This window comes from Notechis scutatus, chromosome 1 (genome assembly GCF_049901735.1).
Source record: "Notechis scutatus isolate UNSWTSFEM ecotype Mainland chromosome 1, rNotScu1.2, whole genome shotgun sequence".
NCBI lineage: Eukaryota > Metazoa > Chordata > Lepidosauria > Squamata > Elapidae > Notechis > Notechis scutatus.
In genome coordinates, this window is record NC_142009.1 from 12468673 (window position 1) to 12486828 (window position 18156).

Here is an 18156-nt window from a genome sequence, read left to right on the forward strand (position 1 = left end):
TTGAACTCCAGCTTCAAGCCCCTCATCTGCCATGGGGGGCTTTGGGCATGCTGTTGTCTCAGAAGCTCAACCAGCCTCATTGTGTCATTGTTATGCAATGATATTGAGGGAGGGAGGGTTATATATGTCCCCTGAGGCTACAGAAGTAAAGGGTATAAATCTATCTAAGATATCTAATAAAAATGAACCCAACCTCAGTAATCTGATGTATCTTTTCTAATAAGAGCTGCAATAGGAAAGAATCAGTGCTGTGGGCTGGGCTTGAGCATCATTGGAATTTCCCACAATGCACCAGATTTAACTAGGCTCCTTGGGCATTGTGGGAAATCTGAATGGCTTGGGCAAGAAAACCTTCTGAAAAGAAATCTTAAGAGATCAGCACTGAATCATGGTATGGTCTTGGTTCTTTGGGAAAAAAAATCTTAGCCAGAGGCTAAGGCCATCAATGGACATTTGCAACTATGATCAGGAAGAGCTATTGGTGCATTCTCAGGGGGAAAAAATCTATGCTTAAAGATGTCGCAGGAGGAAGTTTAAAAAGTCGACATGGCAATAGAAGCTCTGACCTCTCTTTATGTGAATGAGCATCTAACACATGAAAAAGAGCTGGGGTTTGATTATGTGGTGGCAGCAGACATTTTGATTTTTTCAGACTCACTCCACTGAACACCTATATACACCAATCGGCCTTTGCTAAATTCTGATTGATAACTTTAAGGTGCAAAATGGGGGAAAATTCAGATTAATTCTAACATTGTTTGTGTGTTTTCTCCACAGCCTCTCCCTTACCGAACTACCATCTGTGGGGGCTTTTCCCCATCCAAATCAATAATGGTCTCAGGTTCTGTGTCTCCTTGTGCTCGGAGGTAAACGCTAAGAAATATTGTTGGTAAAACTTTCTTCCACAGGATTTTATTTATTCTGAATTCCTTTCAAATGAGTGGTTTGGGGCTGCACAGTTAAAAACAGTCAGTTGCCTTTTTAAAAAGGCACCTTTGAGACAACTGTATAATGCAAGTGTGTTTCTGTGTTTTGTATTTTATCTTTAGCCATAAAAAGTAAATAAACATGTTGGTGGTGGTGGGGGAATAAAGCGAGGCTCCATCAACAGATGATAAAAGGGATACCACAAATGAACACCAGCATGCCTAGAATGAGTTGGCGATACTTTTTAAATATTCCTTCCAGGAACAAAGTTCGCCAACCAGAAGCCCAGCCAGTTGGGTAACAGAATGAACCTTCGCCCATTGTTCACATCTGTTACCTTGCCTTATGAAATAAAATGAGTGGAAAGGACACACATCCAGGCATGCACACACCCATTCCAAGAGTACTAAATATGATAAAATGAACTTTGCTCTATTATTTTTCTCAAGTGCAAATAAAAACAGTCATTACTAGTCACCCTCCATTCATGATAGGATACGATGTGGTTATCTCTATATCATATACAGTATCTCTATCTATTTCTATCATCTATCTGTATCAATCATCTATATCATCTCTATATCATCTATCATCTCTCTCTCTCTCTATTTATCTATTATCTATTGAGTTACCTCTTTTTTCCAGAAGTGGAGATATTTTGATGAAGTCCTAAAAAAAGAGAATCTATCTGGCAAAGAGATTCTTGCTCACCACGTTCACACAGGAATTTCCTTTGAAAAAAATAATGGCTTTTGAATCAGCAATATAATATCTTCAGAAATTAGAATGTTCATAGTGTAGTTTCTGGATGTGGATAGTTTCCTGCTAATTGTGCAGCGCAACATTTGGTTTTTTTTTATGTAGGTTCGAGATCAATCTGAAAGTGGGGAACTGTATTGCTTTACATATCAACCCACGGTTTGATGAGAACGTGATTGTTCGAAACTCTCTGCTCAACATGTGCTGGGGCTCAGAGGAAAGACACCTACCCTGTGGGATGCCTCTGATGCGTGGCCAACCCTTTACCGTAAGTCAAAGCAGTCTGGTTACTCCACCTGGACCAAGGGATTGTGTGAACTGACTTAAATTTGCATTTATCAGGCTAGCCTACTGCATTGATTTCGGGATCCTTGGTTCGCCCATACAGTAACACTCTTTTAAAAGCTGCACTGCTTACAATGAAAATTAGGACTGGATTTTTGGTCATAAATTGGTGCGGTTGTAAGTCAACTCACCCTGTTACCTGATTTTACAACTATTTTTACAGTGGCCATAAAGCAAATCACTGTTTCACAATTCAGTTACCAACTAAAATCACTGTTGAACCTGAACTAGTAATAAATATCTGAACCATGATTAGCACAACATAAACCACCAAATACAAGAATACATTATACTATGTTACTAATAATATAATGTATAAATAATATAATACAATGTATCCACTTCATCCTTATTACTAAGCATTTACTATGATTTAGATTTGTAAAATTGAAATATGATTCTAACATAAATCCAAATTTGGGGTGCTGTACCAATCCATGCATTAGGTTGAAGTCTCAGTACTTAAAATCTGTATCAAAGTTACTTTTAATTGTTCTGGATACTCATTTAGTGACTTTGAGGACATCATCAGATCTTGCAGGTGTTGCTTCTGTGAAACACCTTTGCTGCTTTGTTGTCTGGGAAATGGGTAATTTGTGATGTTAATAGATTAAATACAAATTTAAAAGATCTGGGTTATATTATCGGGTTCCATTAAGGTGATCAGAGATGTGCATTTTCTTTTTATAGATCTGGATTCAGTGTGAAGCACACTGCTTTAAGATGGCTGTGAACGGATATCAGTTTGACTACAACCATCGCATATGTAACCGTCTGATAAATCTGCTCGAAGTGGACGGTGACATAACATTGACCAACGTCCAAGCTTAAAGTCGTCAGTGAGGTCCATTTTTGGATAGATGCAGTGTTCAGCAAGTTCACACTAGTTTGGGAGAACTGGTAGTTAACTTTCTGAGCAGTTCGGCAAACCGGCTGTTAGAAGAAATCTCCTTCCAACAGCCTTTTGTTTTCCCCACCTTAAGGGGTTAATCCTATCAGCAAGGCAGGAAGGAGACATTTTGGTGTGCCTCTGTGTGTTGTTTCTAGTAGCATCCTGCTTTTTTTTATTGCCCTGCTTAAGTGTTTTCAAAAACTGCCTCTGTGGTTAAGCCTGCTTACATTGTAGCAGCTGTTAATGGTTCTTGGCAGTACACCCAGACTTTCTGTAGCCTGAGTGACTTCTCTGGAGTTATTTTTCCTTTGCTGGTAGTTTTACTCTGGGGCTTGACTTTTTTAAAAGGGAAGAGTTGTTTTAAGCTTTTTACACTGCTTTAGTGGTTCCTGGCATTGTCCTTTTTGGGTCTACTTTGAACAGGCTGAATCCCCTCTCAGCTACTCCTTGCCTCCTTAGTCCCCAATTAAGGGTGGGAGGGGGCGATCACGGGCCTCTTTCTTACTTGGATCTATAATCTTCTCTAAATGGAGTGATCTGGCTACTCTTTGGCTTCTTTGCTTGTTTGTTACCAAAAAAAAAAGGCTACAGGATGTCTCCCCAACCCACTGATGGGAAAGCAATGAAGTAATCTTTTCAGATTACCACTGCCTGCTTGATAGAGTTAAACAATGCTGCCTAGAAAAAGAAATATTTTTCAAGCTGTGTCTTTCCCTTTTCCCTCCAATGCAACCTTTCCTTAAATCTGGATGATTTCCTTAGGATATCATGTGAGTTGAACGAGACCAGCTGGTATCTTTTAAGAGTTAAAAAGGATCTAAGGATTGCTTCTCCTGGGTGGAGCACAGGAGCCTCTTGTCTTTGGGGATGCTCCATTCATCCAGGTCGTGGTTGTCCCCAAGTGGTTTTTTTTCAAGAGGGAACTGGACTTTCTTGGTTTCCAGAAAGTCCAGTTGCCTCTTGAAAAAGCATCTTTGGAGTCTCTTGCATTGCTTCAGAGTGGCCAAAGGCACATGATTGCTCACTTATAGTAAGATTTTTTTTTTTAAAAAAAGGGAGGTACGAGTGTGAATCCTCCTTCCAATTCATTTTAGTTTTCTCTCATGATAATTAGGCTTAATAACATGGCACCAGGTTTGAAGTTTATTTAGTTATCTGTGCATGTGCTAATTTTATTGTGATCTTGAGAGGGCAGAGACTTGAACCTGGGTCCCCTATATACTTTTTTCATTTGTCTCTTTAGCTCGGCATTTGTAGCCCAAATATGCCCACCCTCTTTCTGGAGCGCTAAATGACCTCTCTGCTAAAGTTTCATTTATGAGCAAGAATTGGCTGCTGATAGTTATCATTGCATTTTAACTATTTTAACCTCGAGGTGCTCTGGCCCCCTGCCTAGTTTGTAAGTATTTCCAATGGCTGTGGCTGTCTTCAGTGTGTATTCCCCATTTCAAATCTAATGAATTTAGGAAGCTTTGTGCAACAAGGAATCCTTGACTTACAGAATTCATTTTCATTCAAAGTTACAATGGCACTGAAAAATGTGACTTAGGACCATTTTTCACACTTGCAACTGTTACAGCATCCCCACAGTCACATGACAAAATTCAGATGGTTGACAACCGTCTCACATTTATACGATGGTAGTCTCCAGCAACCTTCCGACAAGCAAAGTCAATGGGAAGCCAGATTCACTTAACAGCCATGTTTAACTTAGCAGCTGCAGTGATTCCCTTAACAAATGTGGCAAGAAAAGTCATGAAATGGGGCAAAATTCACTTAACAAATGTCTCACTTAGCAACATAAATTTTGGGCTCAATTGTGGTCATAAGTCGAGGTAAGGCAAGGCCAGGTGTTACAAGGAGTGGCTGGGAGGGGAAGGGTGAGACGTGGCCGGGCATGGCGAGGCATCCCTCGACGTGAGTGTTGAGTTGGCCACGCCCACCCAGTCACATGACCACCCAGCCACGCCTACCCAGCCGGTCATTAGGGCAGTGAACCGGTTGTTAAATTATTTGAATCCCACCACTGCATAAATGTGCACACCGCTTCAAGGTAGCTGTGAACGGACTTCATCAGTTTGACTACAACCACTGCATACATAACCTGCTTCAGATAAATCTGCTCGAAGTGGACGGTGACGTAACGTTGGCCAACATCCAGGCTTAAAGTTTCCAGTAGAGGTCCATTTTTGGATGGAGATGCAATTGATGTGAAATGTTGAACTTTACTACCTGAAGTTTGAACAAATGCTCTTTTCAGTTTTTAAGAACCATAGTTCACTTTTTCCCCTTCCAATCTAATTGTTTGAATAAACTAGTTTTGTTCATATCTAGTTTTGTTTGCTGACTCAAGTGTGGTAAACTGACATTCAATGAGACAAGTGCCAATAATATTTCTGACAGATGGTGCCCAGTTTATTTGGGTGATGTCAGAGCATTTAAAAAGCACTTTGCTTGCCGAAGAACAGTTTACAAAATAATAGTCTCTGTCATTCAATGTACAGTCTAAAAGGACATGGCTTATAAAGAATGTAATTGGGGAGGGGGGAAAAAAGAAAACTTTAAACATCAGTCAAGGATATCAGCGGCTTGCACAGAGGAACCCAAGTGTTATCATCTCAGAGCAGATGCTTCTTCTGCTCTACCTTAGAGTGGGGACAGTTTTGAAGAAAAGGAAACCCACTTCTCAGCCCTCATTGACAGTATCAGATGAGTAGAAAATGGCCATTTCTGTGCCATTTGTGTCTTCTTTGCCATGTGAGACCAGCAGCTTAGCTTAGCCACCTCCATGCGCTATTCGTGATAGCTTCTGGGGAAAGCAACTAGAACAATCCTTGTGTGATTGGGAGAGCCATGATCCCATTCAGGAAGGTCACTCATTATTCTACACATAGACTCTATTGGAGTGGGCAGCTGTAACAGATTTGGATGGATGGATGGATGGATGTGTTCAAGTGCTCCCCTGACAGCAAAGAACTACAGCCCAGGAACTTTGTGAATTGCTCAGATGGAAAAAGCTAGTCCATGAAAAACAGCCCAATGTGTGGAGGCCATCTTGTCAAAAGAAGCTCCAAATTTATCCAGATAAGAATCAGTTAAACATTGGGAGTTGGTTCTTCAGCATTCTAGCTCTGACATCAGCTGCAGAACACTGAACACTTCAGATAATGATTGGAGAATTCTGCTAATCTATGATGGACAGCTATTTCTCCCAAGTTTACGCAATCAAGTAGAAAAATGAATAATGCCAATGAGGAACTCACAAATGGTTTTATTCAAGTTCTTTTGTACAGTTTTTCCTCCTCACATTGATCCTTCCCAATTCCCCAAGATGTGAGACAAAAAACACATGTGCAAGTCAATAGATGATCTGATTTTATTTGCCCTGTGGTGATAGAGACCAGCTCCTTCAGAAGGGCAAGACAGGCTCTTGAAGAACATTCAAGGTAGGACAATCAATAGGCCACCATTTGGGACAGAGGTCTTATTTAAGATTAGGATCATCAATACCAATCCTGTCTCAACAAATGCTGGTCCTTTGTTTGAAAGGTGGCTGTAATGCCAATGTTGAAGTTCTCAAAAGAGTAGACTCGTTTTCAGCAAATACTGTAGTAACATATTGGGGATGGGTTGATACTATTGGAATGTGAAATCGGGTTGTGATGTGGTGTTGAGAGCCAGCTTGGTGTAAAGGTTAAGGCACTAGCTAACAACTGTGAGTTCTATCCCTGTCTTAGGGACAAAGTCTTCTGGGTGACCCTTCAGCCAATCCCTCTCTCAGACCTGGGAAAAAGGAGGTCCAGAAACCACAATCCTTTCCTTGTAACATTATGAGCCTGGAAAACATGACTCCCAACAGCAGTGCATTAGGCATATATTATGGAAGGCCAGGAACATCCACAGAGGAAGTCAGAAAAGTCAAGATGGCAACTGCAATGGCATAATTAATTCCTGTCCCTTTTTGTGTGATGTGCATACGATTATGTAGTTACTGTTGTCATCTTGATTTTTAAAAGATCCTCTCCTTACATGCCCTTATGCAAGCACCTACAAGAAGTTCCAGTTTTTGGTTTTAAATGAGGTTAGTCTTTTCTCTTCTGAACATACAAAAGCAGGGTGAAAACAGCCCACAAAAGCTGCCCCTTTGTCCAAGAATGGAATTTAAATAATAATATAATAAAGACTGATCACTACAAAAGTTCCAATAAAACATACATAGTCTAAAAGAATTAAATATAATTAAATAAAATAGTACAATATGTAGTGTTTTATCCAAAACCCAAACTATTTGGTTTTGTGGTGCAAATTTCTGCTTAAACTGGTCCACGTTGGCAGACGCTGCTGTGAAAGCAACATTTGGGGACCCCTGTTGAGGCTAAAGAAGGCCTCTGTGTAGGAAGTTACGGTTAAAGTTTTAGCTGGACTTGAGATTCTAAGACTTTTAGGGGTCTTTCAGTTTTTATTTCTTCCATAGTTCTTTGGTTCTCTCTTGGAAACGTTGCTCCAAATATGTCCTCTTTGTATCGTTTTTGCCTCTGTCAAAGCAAAACAAGGAAAGTTAAGAATCCGTGGAATTGTTTCGGTATAATTCCTGTGGAATTTTAAATAGAGGCCTGGATGGAAGGACTCAGTTAAAACACAAATTGTTCAAACCAGCATCATTCATAGGGAGGGTCAAAATTTGACTGATAGTGAGTGCAATGCTACAATCCAAGCCAGGTCCTTTAGTTACATGCATACATAAAAAGGGGTAATGCTTAGATTGCAGCTACTTGCCTTTCATTTTGATCATTTGCCGTAGATACCCCTCCAATGCAAACTCAGTTAAATTGGGGGAAAATATTCTATAAATATGTTAATTCACCTGATTCAATAAATAAATTGAGATACCCAGGATTGCCATTCAATAAGTCCTGACCAGCAGTTCCAAGGTTACCTTAGTCAGCTTGGTTACAGAGTGGGGCCCATACTGGCAGTGCCCAGTCATCACTTCTGAATTAGTTAAAAGTCTTATTGGATCCCTCCTGCTCATTCTAAGATTTGGAGTCCAAGACTTCTGCCCTCCTGCATGCTAGACTAAAATTTGGGAGATGATGGAAATTAGAATTCATTTTAGGGTCTGAGCTTGGAAATCTAAAAATCAAAGATTGCCAATTTCTTAAGACTTCCCATAGTAATTTGTGTCCCTCAAAGACATTTCCTTGCCCGCTTAGAAGATCATTCCTAAAGTCATTCAACCAAATAATAAACTCGGCCTCCTTTTGTTGAGGAATGCCAGAAGCCTGGATGACCCCAGATGACATGAATTGAGAACTTTCACCCATTCCATAGATTATGTTTACAATGTGGATCAGTTTAGGACTGAGTTTGGCAGCCAACCAAATGGAAATGGGTCATCGTACCTTCAGCTGGAAACAGTAGTCCTCTGCTTCCTCTTCGGTCAAGCTCAGCTTCTTTGCAAACATCTCCTTTAAAGTCTTAGCCACTTCGCTGGCCATGCGGATGTCCCCGCAGACATACAGGTATCCCTCTTCTTCATGGAGAAGCCTGCATACTTCTGTTTCTAATTTGTTCCGAAGCAGATCCTGCACATAAACCTGAACCATTTGCATATCATTCGGATTTTTTTCTAAGAGAGCTGCAATATTTAATCACTTTAATAAGCTGAATCATTAGTCTAGTGCTTGCCAGAGATTTCTGGGTTACAGTTCCCATTAGCCCTCCCCAGCAAGGCTGGTGGCCAGGATTATGAAATTAATTTATCTGTTGAAGGCATGGAATCGGGATGCTTTGACTACAAAGCTTTTTAGAGCAGAGCAAATTACCAGTGAATAATTCTTTTCAAAGAGACTGACAAACATATACTCCAAAAATAAGGAAGAAGAGAAGGGAAAGAGAAAATTGAAGTATACTTCCAAAACATTTTGAAGGCACTAGGCAGTGGTGGCTAACCTTTCTGGGCTCCTGTGTCAAAAATTGTGTGCGCACTTGCATGCTTGGCCTCACGTGCCAGCACCCAGAAGGCAATGCGCATCCCCCCACGCCCCTACACATGCGCGCACAATCCCCACCCACTCCCCGCTGCCCCCTTACCTGCACTGCACCTCACAGCTGAATTTTGGCTGATTTGAGGCCTTTTTTGGCCTCTCAGAGGTTTGAGGAAAGCTTCTGCAGGCCAAAAACTAGCCCTGTTTTGTCACTTCCGATATTTTCGGAAAAACAGGAAGTGATGAAACGGGGCTAGTTTTTGGCCTGCAAAACCTGCAGAAGCCTTCCTCAAGCCTTTGGGAGGCTGAAAAAAGCCTCAAACCAGCCGAAAATCAACTGTGAGGCGCACACATGTGCAGTCAGGTAAGTTTGCCTGCAGCTCGTGTGCTGGCACAAATGGCTCTGCGTGCCACCTGTGGCACGTGTGCCATAGGTTTGCCATCATGGCACTAGTGTGTCTATCGCCCAGCAGTTGGACAATCTATAGCACAGCTAGGACAAATAACTACTTAGAATCCCAATATTTTAGAGCACAGCACTGGTAATGTATATACAGTACTATTAGAAGAGGCTATCTATAGCTCAGAGTTGAACTGTGCTGTTCTTGGTGCTCTTGGTTGCTTGCTTGCAGAATTTTCATGACCCAGCTGGGTAAGTTCATCACTGCAAGCAAGTGTGAAGTTTGCTGTCATACACAATTGCTCTGATGAGGTTACTTAGGTAGAGAAGATAAAGATTGTGTACAAGTAGTCCTCAATTTATAACCACAATTGAGCCCAATATTTCTGTTGCTAAGTGAGACACTTGTTAAGTGAGTTTTGTCCTATTTTACGGCCTTTCTTGCCAGAGTTGTTAAGTGAATTACTGCAGTTGTTCAGTTAGCAACACAGTTGTTAAGTGAATCTGGCTTCCCTGCTGATCTTTGCTTGTCAGAAGGTCGCAAAAGGTCATCACATAACCCTGGGACACTGCAACAGTCATAAATGTGAGTCAGTTGTCAAGCGTCTGAATTTCGAACACTGACCACAGGGATGCTGCAATGGTCATGTGTGAAAAATGGCCGTAAGTCATTTTTTTCAGTGATGATGTAACTATGAACAGTCATTAAATGAACTGTTGTAAGTTGAGGACTACCTGTCTACAAAAACAATTCCACCAATTCATGCCACAAAAGGGTCATGAACTGTTATAAGTCAAGGACTACCTACTTGCATTATACTGCTTTTGGCCACTTTGCTTCCTTACCAAGAGCCCCCTTCTCTTTTTAATCAGTGGGACCAGAACTTGAACCCAAGACTTCTGGATACAATTCAGTGCTCTGCTCTAAGCAAAGTTGTCAAAGACAAGATGCAACGGAGGCTTACTTTGGGACTCCCGGGCTCTCTGGAGTAAGCTGTGTAGACCTCTTGGAGAATCCCTTTCCGATGCATCTCCTCCATTTCTTCTCGATAGAGGTGGTCCAGGCTGGAGTGCCGGCAGCCAAACAGCAGGATCAGACCCCGCCCTTGGATCCCTAAAAACCAGAAGGCCAAAATCAATTGGGCTTCTTAGGTAGCTCAAGGCACTGTTTGCAGTGATCGCCTTGGGACTAAATTGCGTAGAAGGAGTCCAGTGTGCCAGTCAGCAGAATGAACAGGAGGGCCCCTAAACGCCCCAACATGATCACATTTTGAAAGAAGAGAAGCAACTCACAGTGCCATCTAAAGAGGAACAAAGCCATGTTGCGAAACCACAATTTAATGACTTAACTGCAGTACTGAATGGGACACGTGAACATGAGTCTCATGGAGGAATCATAAAAGGCTGCCTCAGACCAACTTGGGGTTGACCTTTAAACCTATCTTAACATGATCTCTTTGCAAGATTTACTTCACAGGATTAAGCAGATATTCCAAAAGTATAAGGCTTATATTCCATGACCCCAAATAAGAAATTGGAAACTCTAATTTCTAATTAGAGCTGGGGTGGCATAGTGGTTAGAATGAGGTATTGCAGGCTAACTCTCCCCACAGCCAGCAGTTCGATCCTGACCGGCTCAAGGTTGACAGCCTTCCATCCTTCCGAAGTTGGTAAAATGTGGACCCAGATTGTTGGGTGGGGCAAGATGCTGACTCTGTAAACTGTCCAGAGAGGGATGTAAAATACTATGAAGTGGTATATAAGCCTAAGTGCTTTTGCTAGTGCTAATTGTTAGATAATGCCAACTCCTAAACACTGCCCATTTCAGTTGCACGTGGATTGGTCCAACCAGATCACTCAGAAAGTAGCAAAGCCCCCTTCACCTTTCTTTTCTAAGTCAAAGTGTCGTTGTTGCCAGAAGCTTCTAAAAGGAGCAATTCCTGTACCAGGACCAATCAGGATGCACGGTTTCCTTGGATCTTTTGGAAGTTGGAATCCAGCAGCACTAGATAACAACGAGAAAAACAAATATCTTACTCCTAGAGAAGCAGGAAGTCCAAATACCTCTTCTTCCAGGAATGTACACTTCTCAGATTATCTTGCAACAGATTTCAAATAGATATAGATAGTCCTCACTTAGCAATCACAATTGGGGCTGGCAAGTCCATTGCTAAGCCTTGTAGTCGCTAAATAGAAAATCACACAATCACAACAGACTTATAACACTTCTTCGCAAAGCATCACATGACTGATTTGCGATTTTCCTTCTGGGTTCTCTGTTAACTCTGTCACAAGCCACTTCGGAAGCATGCAAATGGCAATCATGTGACCATGATATAATGTGACAGCCATAAACACAAGATTGGGTGACAAAGATGTTTTGTTTATACCATACTAACTTCAAATGGGTGCTCAATGGGGCAGTTCATAAGGGAAGACTACCTGTACATTGAGATAGATTCTACCTATGCCAAGTGGAAATGTTTAAGCCTGGTTGGTCTGCTTTTATTTTCCTTTCTGCTCTCACTTAGAGAAAAGACTAAAATGGAGCCTTGTTTTCTTAATTTCTATTTACAGGTCTTTGAACAGTACAGAAATTAGTCCAATTGCTTTCCAAAAATTAGTCTATATCAGAGGTGGTATTCAGCAGGTTCTGACCAGTTCTGGGGAACCAGTAGCGTAAATTTTGAGTAGTTCGGAGAACCGGCAAATACCACCTCTGACTGGCCCCGCCCCCATCTATTCTCTCCCTCTCGAGTCCCAGCTGATTGGCTGGCTCTTCTTTTGTTGCCCTGCACAGGAGAACAGAGCTGGAAAGCAGGTTAGTGGGGTGCGGAGGGAATGGGGATTTTGCAGTAACCTTCCCCCAGGAGTGGGGAGGGAATGGAGATTTTACAATATCCTTCCCCTGCCATGCCCATCAAGCCACACCCACCAAGTCACACCCACCGAACCGGTAGTAAAAAAATTTGAATCCTGCCACTGGTCCATATGCTTTACATTCCTAACAGAATCAACCTGTATTTCATACGATATCATTTGGGTATTTTTCAGTTTGAGAACTCAAGATTTTGTTATAAGTTATTTTTCAGCTGTGATCTTACCTGCGAATAAAACAGGGAATTGTCTTTTTCGGGGCCACTGTGTTCAACCAAGTACTGCATACCCCATGGTGCACTGGACCTTTTCCGTCTGAGAAGAAAGGGAGAGAAAAAGAACAGACATATGATGTTCTGGTGAAGTATTTTGAGAAGGTTTAGCTGAAATCACAAGAAAGGTGAGCAGACAGACTTTGCAGTATGGTGATTTTAATAGGCCCTACTCAGAAGATACGAAGAGCATTAATGCTTTTGAACTTTGCTGTTGGAGAACACTCCTGAGAATTCAATTCAGTTACAGGTAGTCCTCGATTTACAACAGTTCATTTAGTGACCATTCAAAGTTACAACAGCACTGAAAAAAGGAACTTATGACCATTTTTCACACTTACAACCATTGCAGCACCTCCATGATCAAAATTTCGGACCCTTGGCAATTGACTCACATTTATGACGATTGCAGGTCATGTGATCACTTTTTCAACCTTCTTACAAGCAAAGTCAATGAAGAAGATTCACTTAACAACCATGTTGCTACCTTAATAGCTGCAGCAATTCACTTAAAGACTGTGGAAGGAAAGGTCGTAAAATGGGACAAAATTCACTTAACAACTGTCTTACTTAGCAACAAGCGTTTTGGGCTCAATTGTGGTCGTAAATCAAAGACTACCTGTATTTACTGTTCTAGTTGCAGGAACTTTTTATCATCTCCAGGGATGATTCCTAGCACAGCTGGAAAAAGGATATAATCTTATATTGCATCACTATTCTATATGTATATATATATAACTGCAGTATTACATCAGTACTAATATATGCTGAGCTATTCCAAAGCACATTTTTAATTTTTTAAAATTCTGCTTTTCTTATTTTTAAACAACTGACGGTGGTGAACATAGCTAATACTCCTTCCTCCTCTTGTTTTTCTCCACAACAACAATCCTTTGAGGTGGGCTGAGTGGAGAAAGAATGACTGGCCCAATGTTGCTCAGCCAGTTTTCATGCCTAAGGCCGGACTAGAACTCACACCCTCCTACTTTCTAGACTGGCACTTTAAGCACCAGACCAAACTTTCTCTCCCATTTGATGAAGGATCAGGGCAAACACAGGGCCCAATGAAGTTTCAGAACAGAAAGCCTACTTACTTCTAGATCTATAGGTCACTACAGCCACAGTCAAATGTAATTCCTGGGGCTCCCAATCCTGCGAAGAACTGATGGAGTAGTATCTGGGCTTGAGTAAAGGCAGCTGAGAGAGTAAGAAGGATGTCGAGAGCCTGATGGATGGAAATTCCTTCAGGACTTCCAAAATAGTGGGGCTGTTGTAAAATTTCCACTTGTTGTATTCTTCTAAATTCTGCAGTGAAAAACAAACATACAGATACTCAGGCACTCAGTGTTTATTTATTGATTTATATTTATATCTGCTCCAAAATGGGAATGCAGCTTGTTGTAGAAACAATGGTACCCTATAAAATTCCAAGAGATAATACAAGATTTCTGGGGGGCAATATGCTGATTCTGCAAACCGTTAGAGAGGGCTATAAAGCACTATGAAGTGGTAAATAAGTGCTATTGCTATTAAAGAGGAAAAGAGCACAGAAATAACTACAACAGGCATAAATTTGACTTAAAGCCAGAGATGGAAAAGTGCTATCCTAAACAAAGTTATTAAGTTACCAATCCCAGATCTGTTCACTGGGGTTGCACTATTGTAGCTGTATTAAAGCTCCTGTTGAATTGAGATGACTGTACAGGCATGTCGATGTAGCTTTTTTTAGTAGCAGGACAAAAATGATCTGCTATTGGAATGTTTTCAACTTCCCAGTTTGGTCTACAGCCATGAAATCTCCTGATGGTCTCCCACCCAAGCACTAACAGAAAAACAGAATAACCCTTGGAAGGGACCTTGGAGATCTTCTAGTCCAACCCCCTGTTCAAGCAAGAAACTCTTTCAGACAAATGCTCATCCAATCTCTTTTTAAAAACCTCTAGTGAGGAGGGCATTCACAACTCCAGGAGGCAAGTTGTTCCACTGCTTAATTGTTCTAACTGTCAGGAAATTTCTTCTTAGAGGTAGGCTGGTTGTCTCCTTGATTGGTTTCCATCCATTCCTTCTTGTCCTGCCTTCTGGTGCTTTGGAAAATAGGTTGACCCCCCTCTTCTATCATAGTCCTTCTTTTCATTAAACTAGACACACCCAATTCCTGCTATCATTCTTTTAGCCTCCAGCTCCCTAATCATCTTTGTTGCTCTTCACTGCACTCTTTCTAGAGTCTCAACATCTTTTTTTATATTGTGGTGACCAAAACTGGATGCAGTATTCCAAGTGTGACCTTATCAAGTCACTATAAACTGGCATTAGCACCGAGTCTAACCCTGCCTAACTTTTGTAGGTCAACCATGGTTGGCCACCTGCTAGCAGATGAAAGAGACATGCTCTATACGCAATATTTTCTCTCCCTGCCTGTAACTAATCCCAAACTCACATGACATAAGAGATTCAGCCTTTCCTTCTCACTTTTATCTTCTGCCAGCTGGGAAAATGATCTTAGCAACTGCTGGGAAGGAGGAGAGGTGACATCAAGGAAATGCATCAAAGCTTGGGACAGTGTACATGCTGGAAACTTTTTGTAAGGAGTCCAGTAGCCACCTGGAATGAAAGAGGAAATGGGTGAGCATATATTCTGAGAGTCAACAGAGGAAATCAGCTGGGGAGAGTCTTAATCTAAGTCGAAAATAAATACATCTGACCGGTTGCCTTCCAAAACGGTCTTTCCTGTTGACCCAAAGTCAATATCATTCCTGCAGGGAATACCTCATCCCCAGAGCCTTTGAATCATCCCACCCAATTTAGAATGAATGACTTTCCCATTTTGGAGTGTGAAAGTAGTAAAACAGGAACTTTAACCTCTCAGTTGACTTAATATACCTATTTTACTCAGGGGAAAAATAGCTAACAAAAATGCCACACCCCAAATGGAACAAAGGAAGCCCCAAATTTCCCACGCACGCCTTTTCTGATAAGGCCATCCCTACACCATGAGGTCCCTTTGGAAGGTGAAAGGCTAAAATGCTGCCCACTCTTGGCCAAGAGGAAAAGAGATGAATTCCAAGATAACACTGATATCCTTTTCTTTTCCTTCTTCACTCCAAATTCATTTGGATATGCATTGTCCCTTTCTTGTAAAGCAGGGGTCTTCAAACTTGGCAAGTTGAAGACTTGTGGACTTCAACTCCCAGAATTCCTCCTCCAGTCATGCTAGCTCAGGAAGACGAAGATAAAGATATCCCCTCATATCCCATAGCAAAAAAAGTTGGAAAGGGGACTCCTAACTTACAATCGTGGCATGTTTCCAGTCTAAAGATCTCATTGAATGGAGGAGCATCTGCAACGTGGGAGATGATGCCATCAACCAAAGCTTTTCGGTTTTCAGGGAAGATCCCAAGATGGTCTCCTGGGAGATAGTTGATTTCCTGATTGGTTTCACAGGAAAGTTTAATTAGCATGGTAACGCGGCTGAAAAGGAAAGGGAAACACAAACCCATTTTAAGTCAACCATCACAGGATTTCCTCATTGAAACCACAGACGGGATACTTCTCAAACTTCATGTGGGAAGCATTACGGTGTGATTCTTTGACACCATTTATGGGAAGACTTTTGAACTTCAATACATGTTATTTTATTTTTAGTTGAGGAAAGAGTTCTATAGCCATAAGCTACATAAGCCATAAGCTAACAAGACAGACAGCAAGGACTGGATTTCCTTGTTTTTTCTTGTATGTTTCCTTTGAAAAACTTTTCACTTCTCATCCAAGAAGCTTCTTCAGTTCTTGAATGAAAAACAAAACATTTTTCAAAGGGAAAAAAAAGTTCAGTTATCTTTGGGAAAAAGCACCTTTGGGACAACCATGACCTGGATGATTGAGAATCTCTTTCGACAAGGATTTTAACCTCATATACATTTAAAGATATAATTAAAGATATCTCTTGGTATGAGATTGAAAAATGTTTTCCAGCAAGAAAAGGGAAGATTAAGAATGATTTTTCTTCTTTTTAGCCCATATTTATTGTTACATACAATTCTTGGCAGGTCTTTTAAAGATTGAATGTGGCTTTTAGCCCTTAAAAGGAGGTATCTCTCTTCCTTATATTGAGCTAAAATTCAATGGTTTTCAATGTTATGTTATTTTGGAACAATTATATCTAACCAGTTATTGGTACAATGTAATTCTTTTATTGAAATCTTACTCTATGTTTGTATATATATAATCACATAGAAAAGTTTAGGCAATTCTGGTCAAAATGCATATAGCTAATACAATAGCTAATACAACCTCTGTGTGGCAAAAAGTTAAAAATAACATCTTTCCAAAATTTGAATGCATCCTTTATATGCAGTTAGATGTTTAATGGGTTCAAAAATAAAAATAAAAACAGGGAGTATGGCAAGCAGGAAAGAATACCTGGACTGTGAACTTTGAAGATTCTGCCGAAATGTGAGGGTCAATGGAACTACGTTTTTCCTATGAATATCACCAAGTGCTACAGAGAAAACAAAGGAACAAACTGTCTTTTTGCCACAGCTAAAAAAACTTGGACCGTTCCAGATAAGACTTCAAAACCATCCCAAGCCATCTTAAACCCAGTACAGTTTTCCTCAAGTTGCTGGAGCAGCTGTGGGAAAGATGCAGGTGTTCTGAGGTGTTCTCATTAGGTGCTACCTGCACACCCAACTGCCCCCTCCTATCACATACGGGTAGTCCTTGAGTTACAATCGCAATTGAGCCTGGCAATCTGGTTGTAAGCTGTTGCGGTTGTAAGTTCAGCCATTAAATGGCTGGGCTTGATTTTACAACCCCTGTTTACAACTATTGTTAAGCCAGTCACTGCAGTCATTATGCGGATCATGTAGTCTGAATCTAGCTTATCTAATAGACATTTTTGGCTGGAAAATGGCAAAGAACATTGCGCATTGCATTCACATGACCATGGGACATTGCAACCAGTCATAAATGTGAGCTAGTTGCCAAGGGTCCAAAATGCAATAATAAAGCTCTAGGGCAGGGGTGTCAAACTCAAGGCCCGTGGGCCAGATCCACCCCACAAGGTGCTTAGATCAGGCCACCCTGAAAACAGTAACCGGCCCACAGTGCCTTTGCCAGTGAAAATGGAGTTTGGGAGGGCCATGTGTGTTTTCGCTGGCAGAGGGTTGCAGGAGGCTGTTGTAGCCAAAAACAGAGCTTGGGAGCCCATTTTAGCTGGCAGAGCACTCGAGCCACCACAGGCGCCTCGGACATAAGCAACATCGAGCTGGCTATGCCCCCCTGGCCATGCCCCCCCGAGGTCAAACACAACCCTGATGTGGCCCTCAATGAAATCGAGTTTGAACCCCTGCTCTGTGGTGCATGTGTGTGTGTGTGTGTGTGTGTGTGTGTGTGTGTGTGAGAGAGAGAGAGAGAGAGAGAATATGACTACAATTGTGTATGAGTTTGTAGTCATAATTTTGATTTTGAGGACAGGTCATAACTTACTTTTTAAAAATCTTTAAACAACCATTAAGTGACAGGATGTAATTCAAGGACTACTTGATTGCCTTTTGAATGTGAGTCTCTCCACAACTAAAACCTGTATTTTGTGGTTGTAATGTTGTTTTTAACATATACAACTTGGCTAATTAAAGAAAAGCAAATGTCAGTTTTAGTTTACTAACAATTTATATATAACTCATCTGCTATCAGATAGAG

At 41.1% G+C, this 18156-nt stretch overlaps 2 protein-coding genes across 7 annotated transcripts in view; one reads left to right on the forward strand and one right to left on the reverse strand.

Annotated features, from left to right (window-relative positions):
- LOC148132676 (galectin-9C-like) overlaps positions 1-5252 on the forward strand; it is a 31523-nt gene extending 26271 nt beyond the window's left edge. For all 5 annotated transcript variants that reach the window (XM_087957127.1, XM_087957135.1, XM_087957133.1 and 2 more), the window contains 3 exons: positions 778-866; positions 1792-1954; positions 2722-5252. In XM_087957127.1, coding sequence (XP_087813253.1) covers positions 778-866; positions 1792-1954; positions 2722-2862 — 393 coding nt within the window. In that variant the 3' untranslated portion in view covers positions 2863-5252. The remainder of the gene's footprint in view (positions 1-777; positions 867-1791; positions 1955-2721) is intronic.
- Positions 5253-7180: 1928 nt separating this feature from the next.
- Positions 7181-18156, reverse strand: part of NOS2 (nitric oxide synthase 2) — a 47839-nt gene continuing 36863 nt past the window's right edge. For both annotated transcript variants that reach the window (XM_087957192.1, XM_087957181.1), the window contains exons 19-27: positions 16876-16954; positions 15749-15927; positions 14897-15060; positions 13554-13764; positions 12415-12502; positions 11194-11315; positions 10276-10424; positions 8326-8520; positions 7181-7458 (exon numbers count right to left, since the gene is read on the reverse strand). In XM_087957192.1, the coding sequence (XP_087813318.1) occupies positions 7330-7458; positions 8326-8520; positions 10276-10424; positions 11194-11315; positions 12415-12502; positions 13554-13764; positions 14897-15060; positions 15749-15927; positions 16876-16954 (1316 nt within the window). In that variant the 3' untranslated portion in view covers positions 7181-7329. The remainder of the gene's footprint in view (positions 7459-8325; positions 8521-10275; positions 10425-11193; positions 11316-12414; positions 12503-13553; positions 13765-14896; positions 15061-15748; positions 15928-16875; positions 16955-18156) is intronic.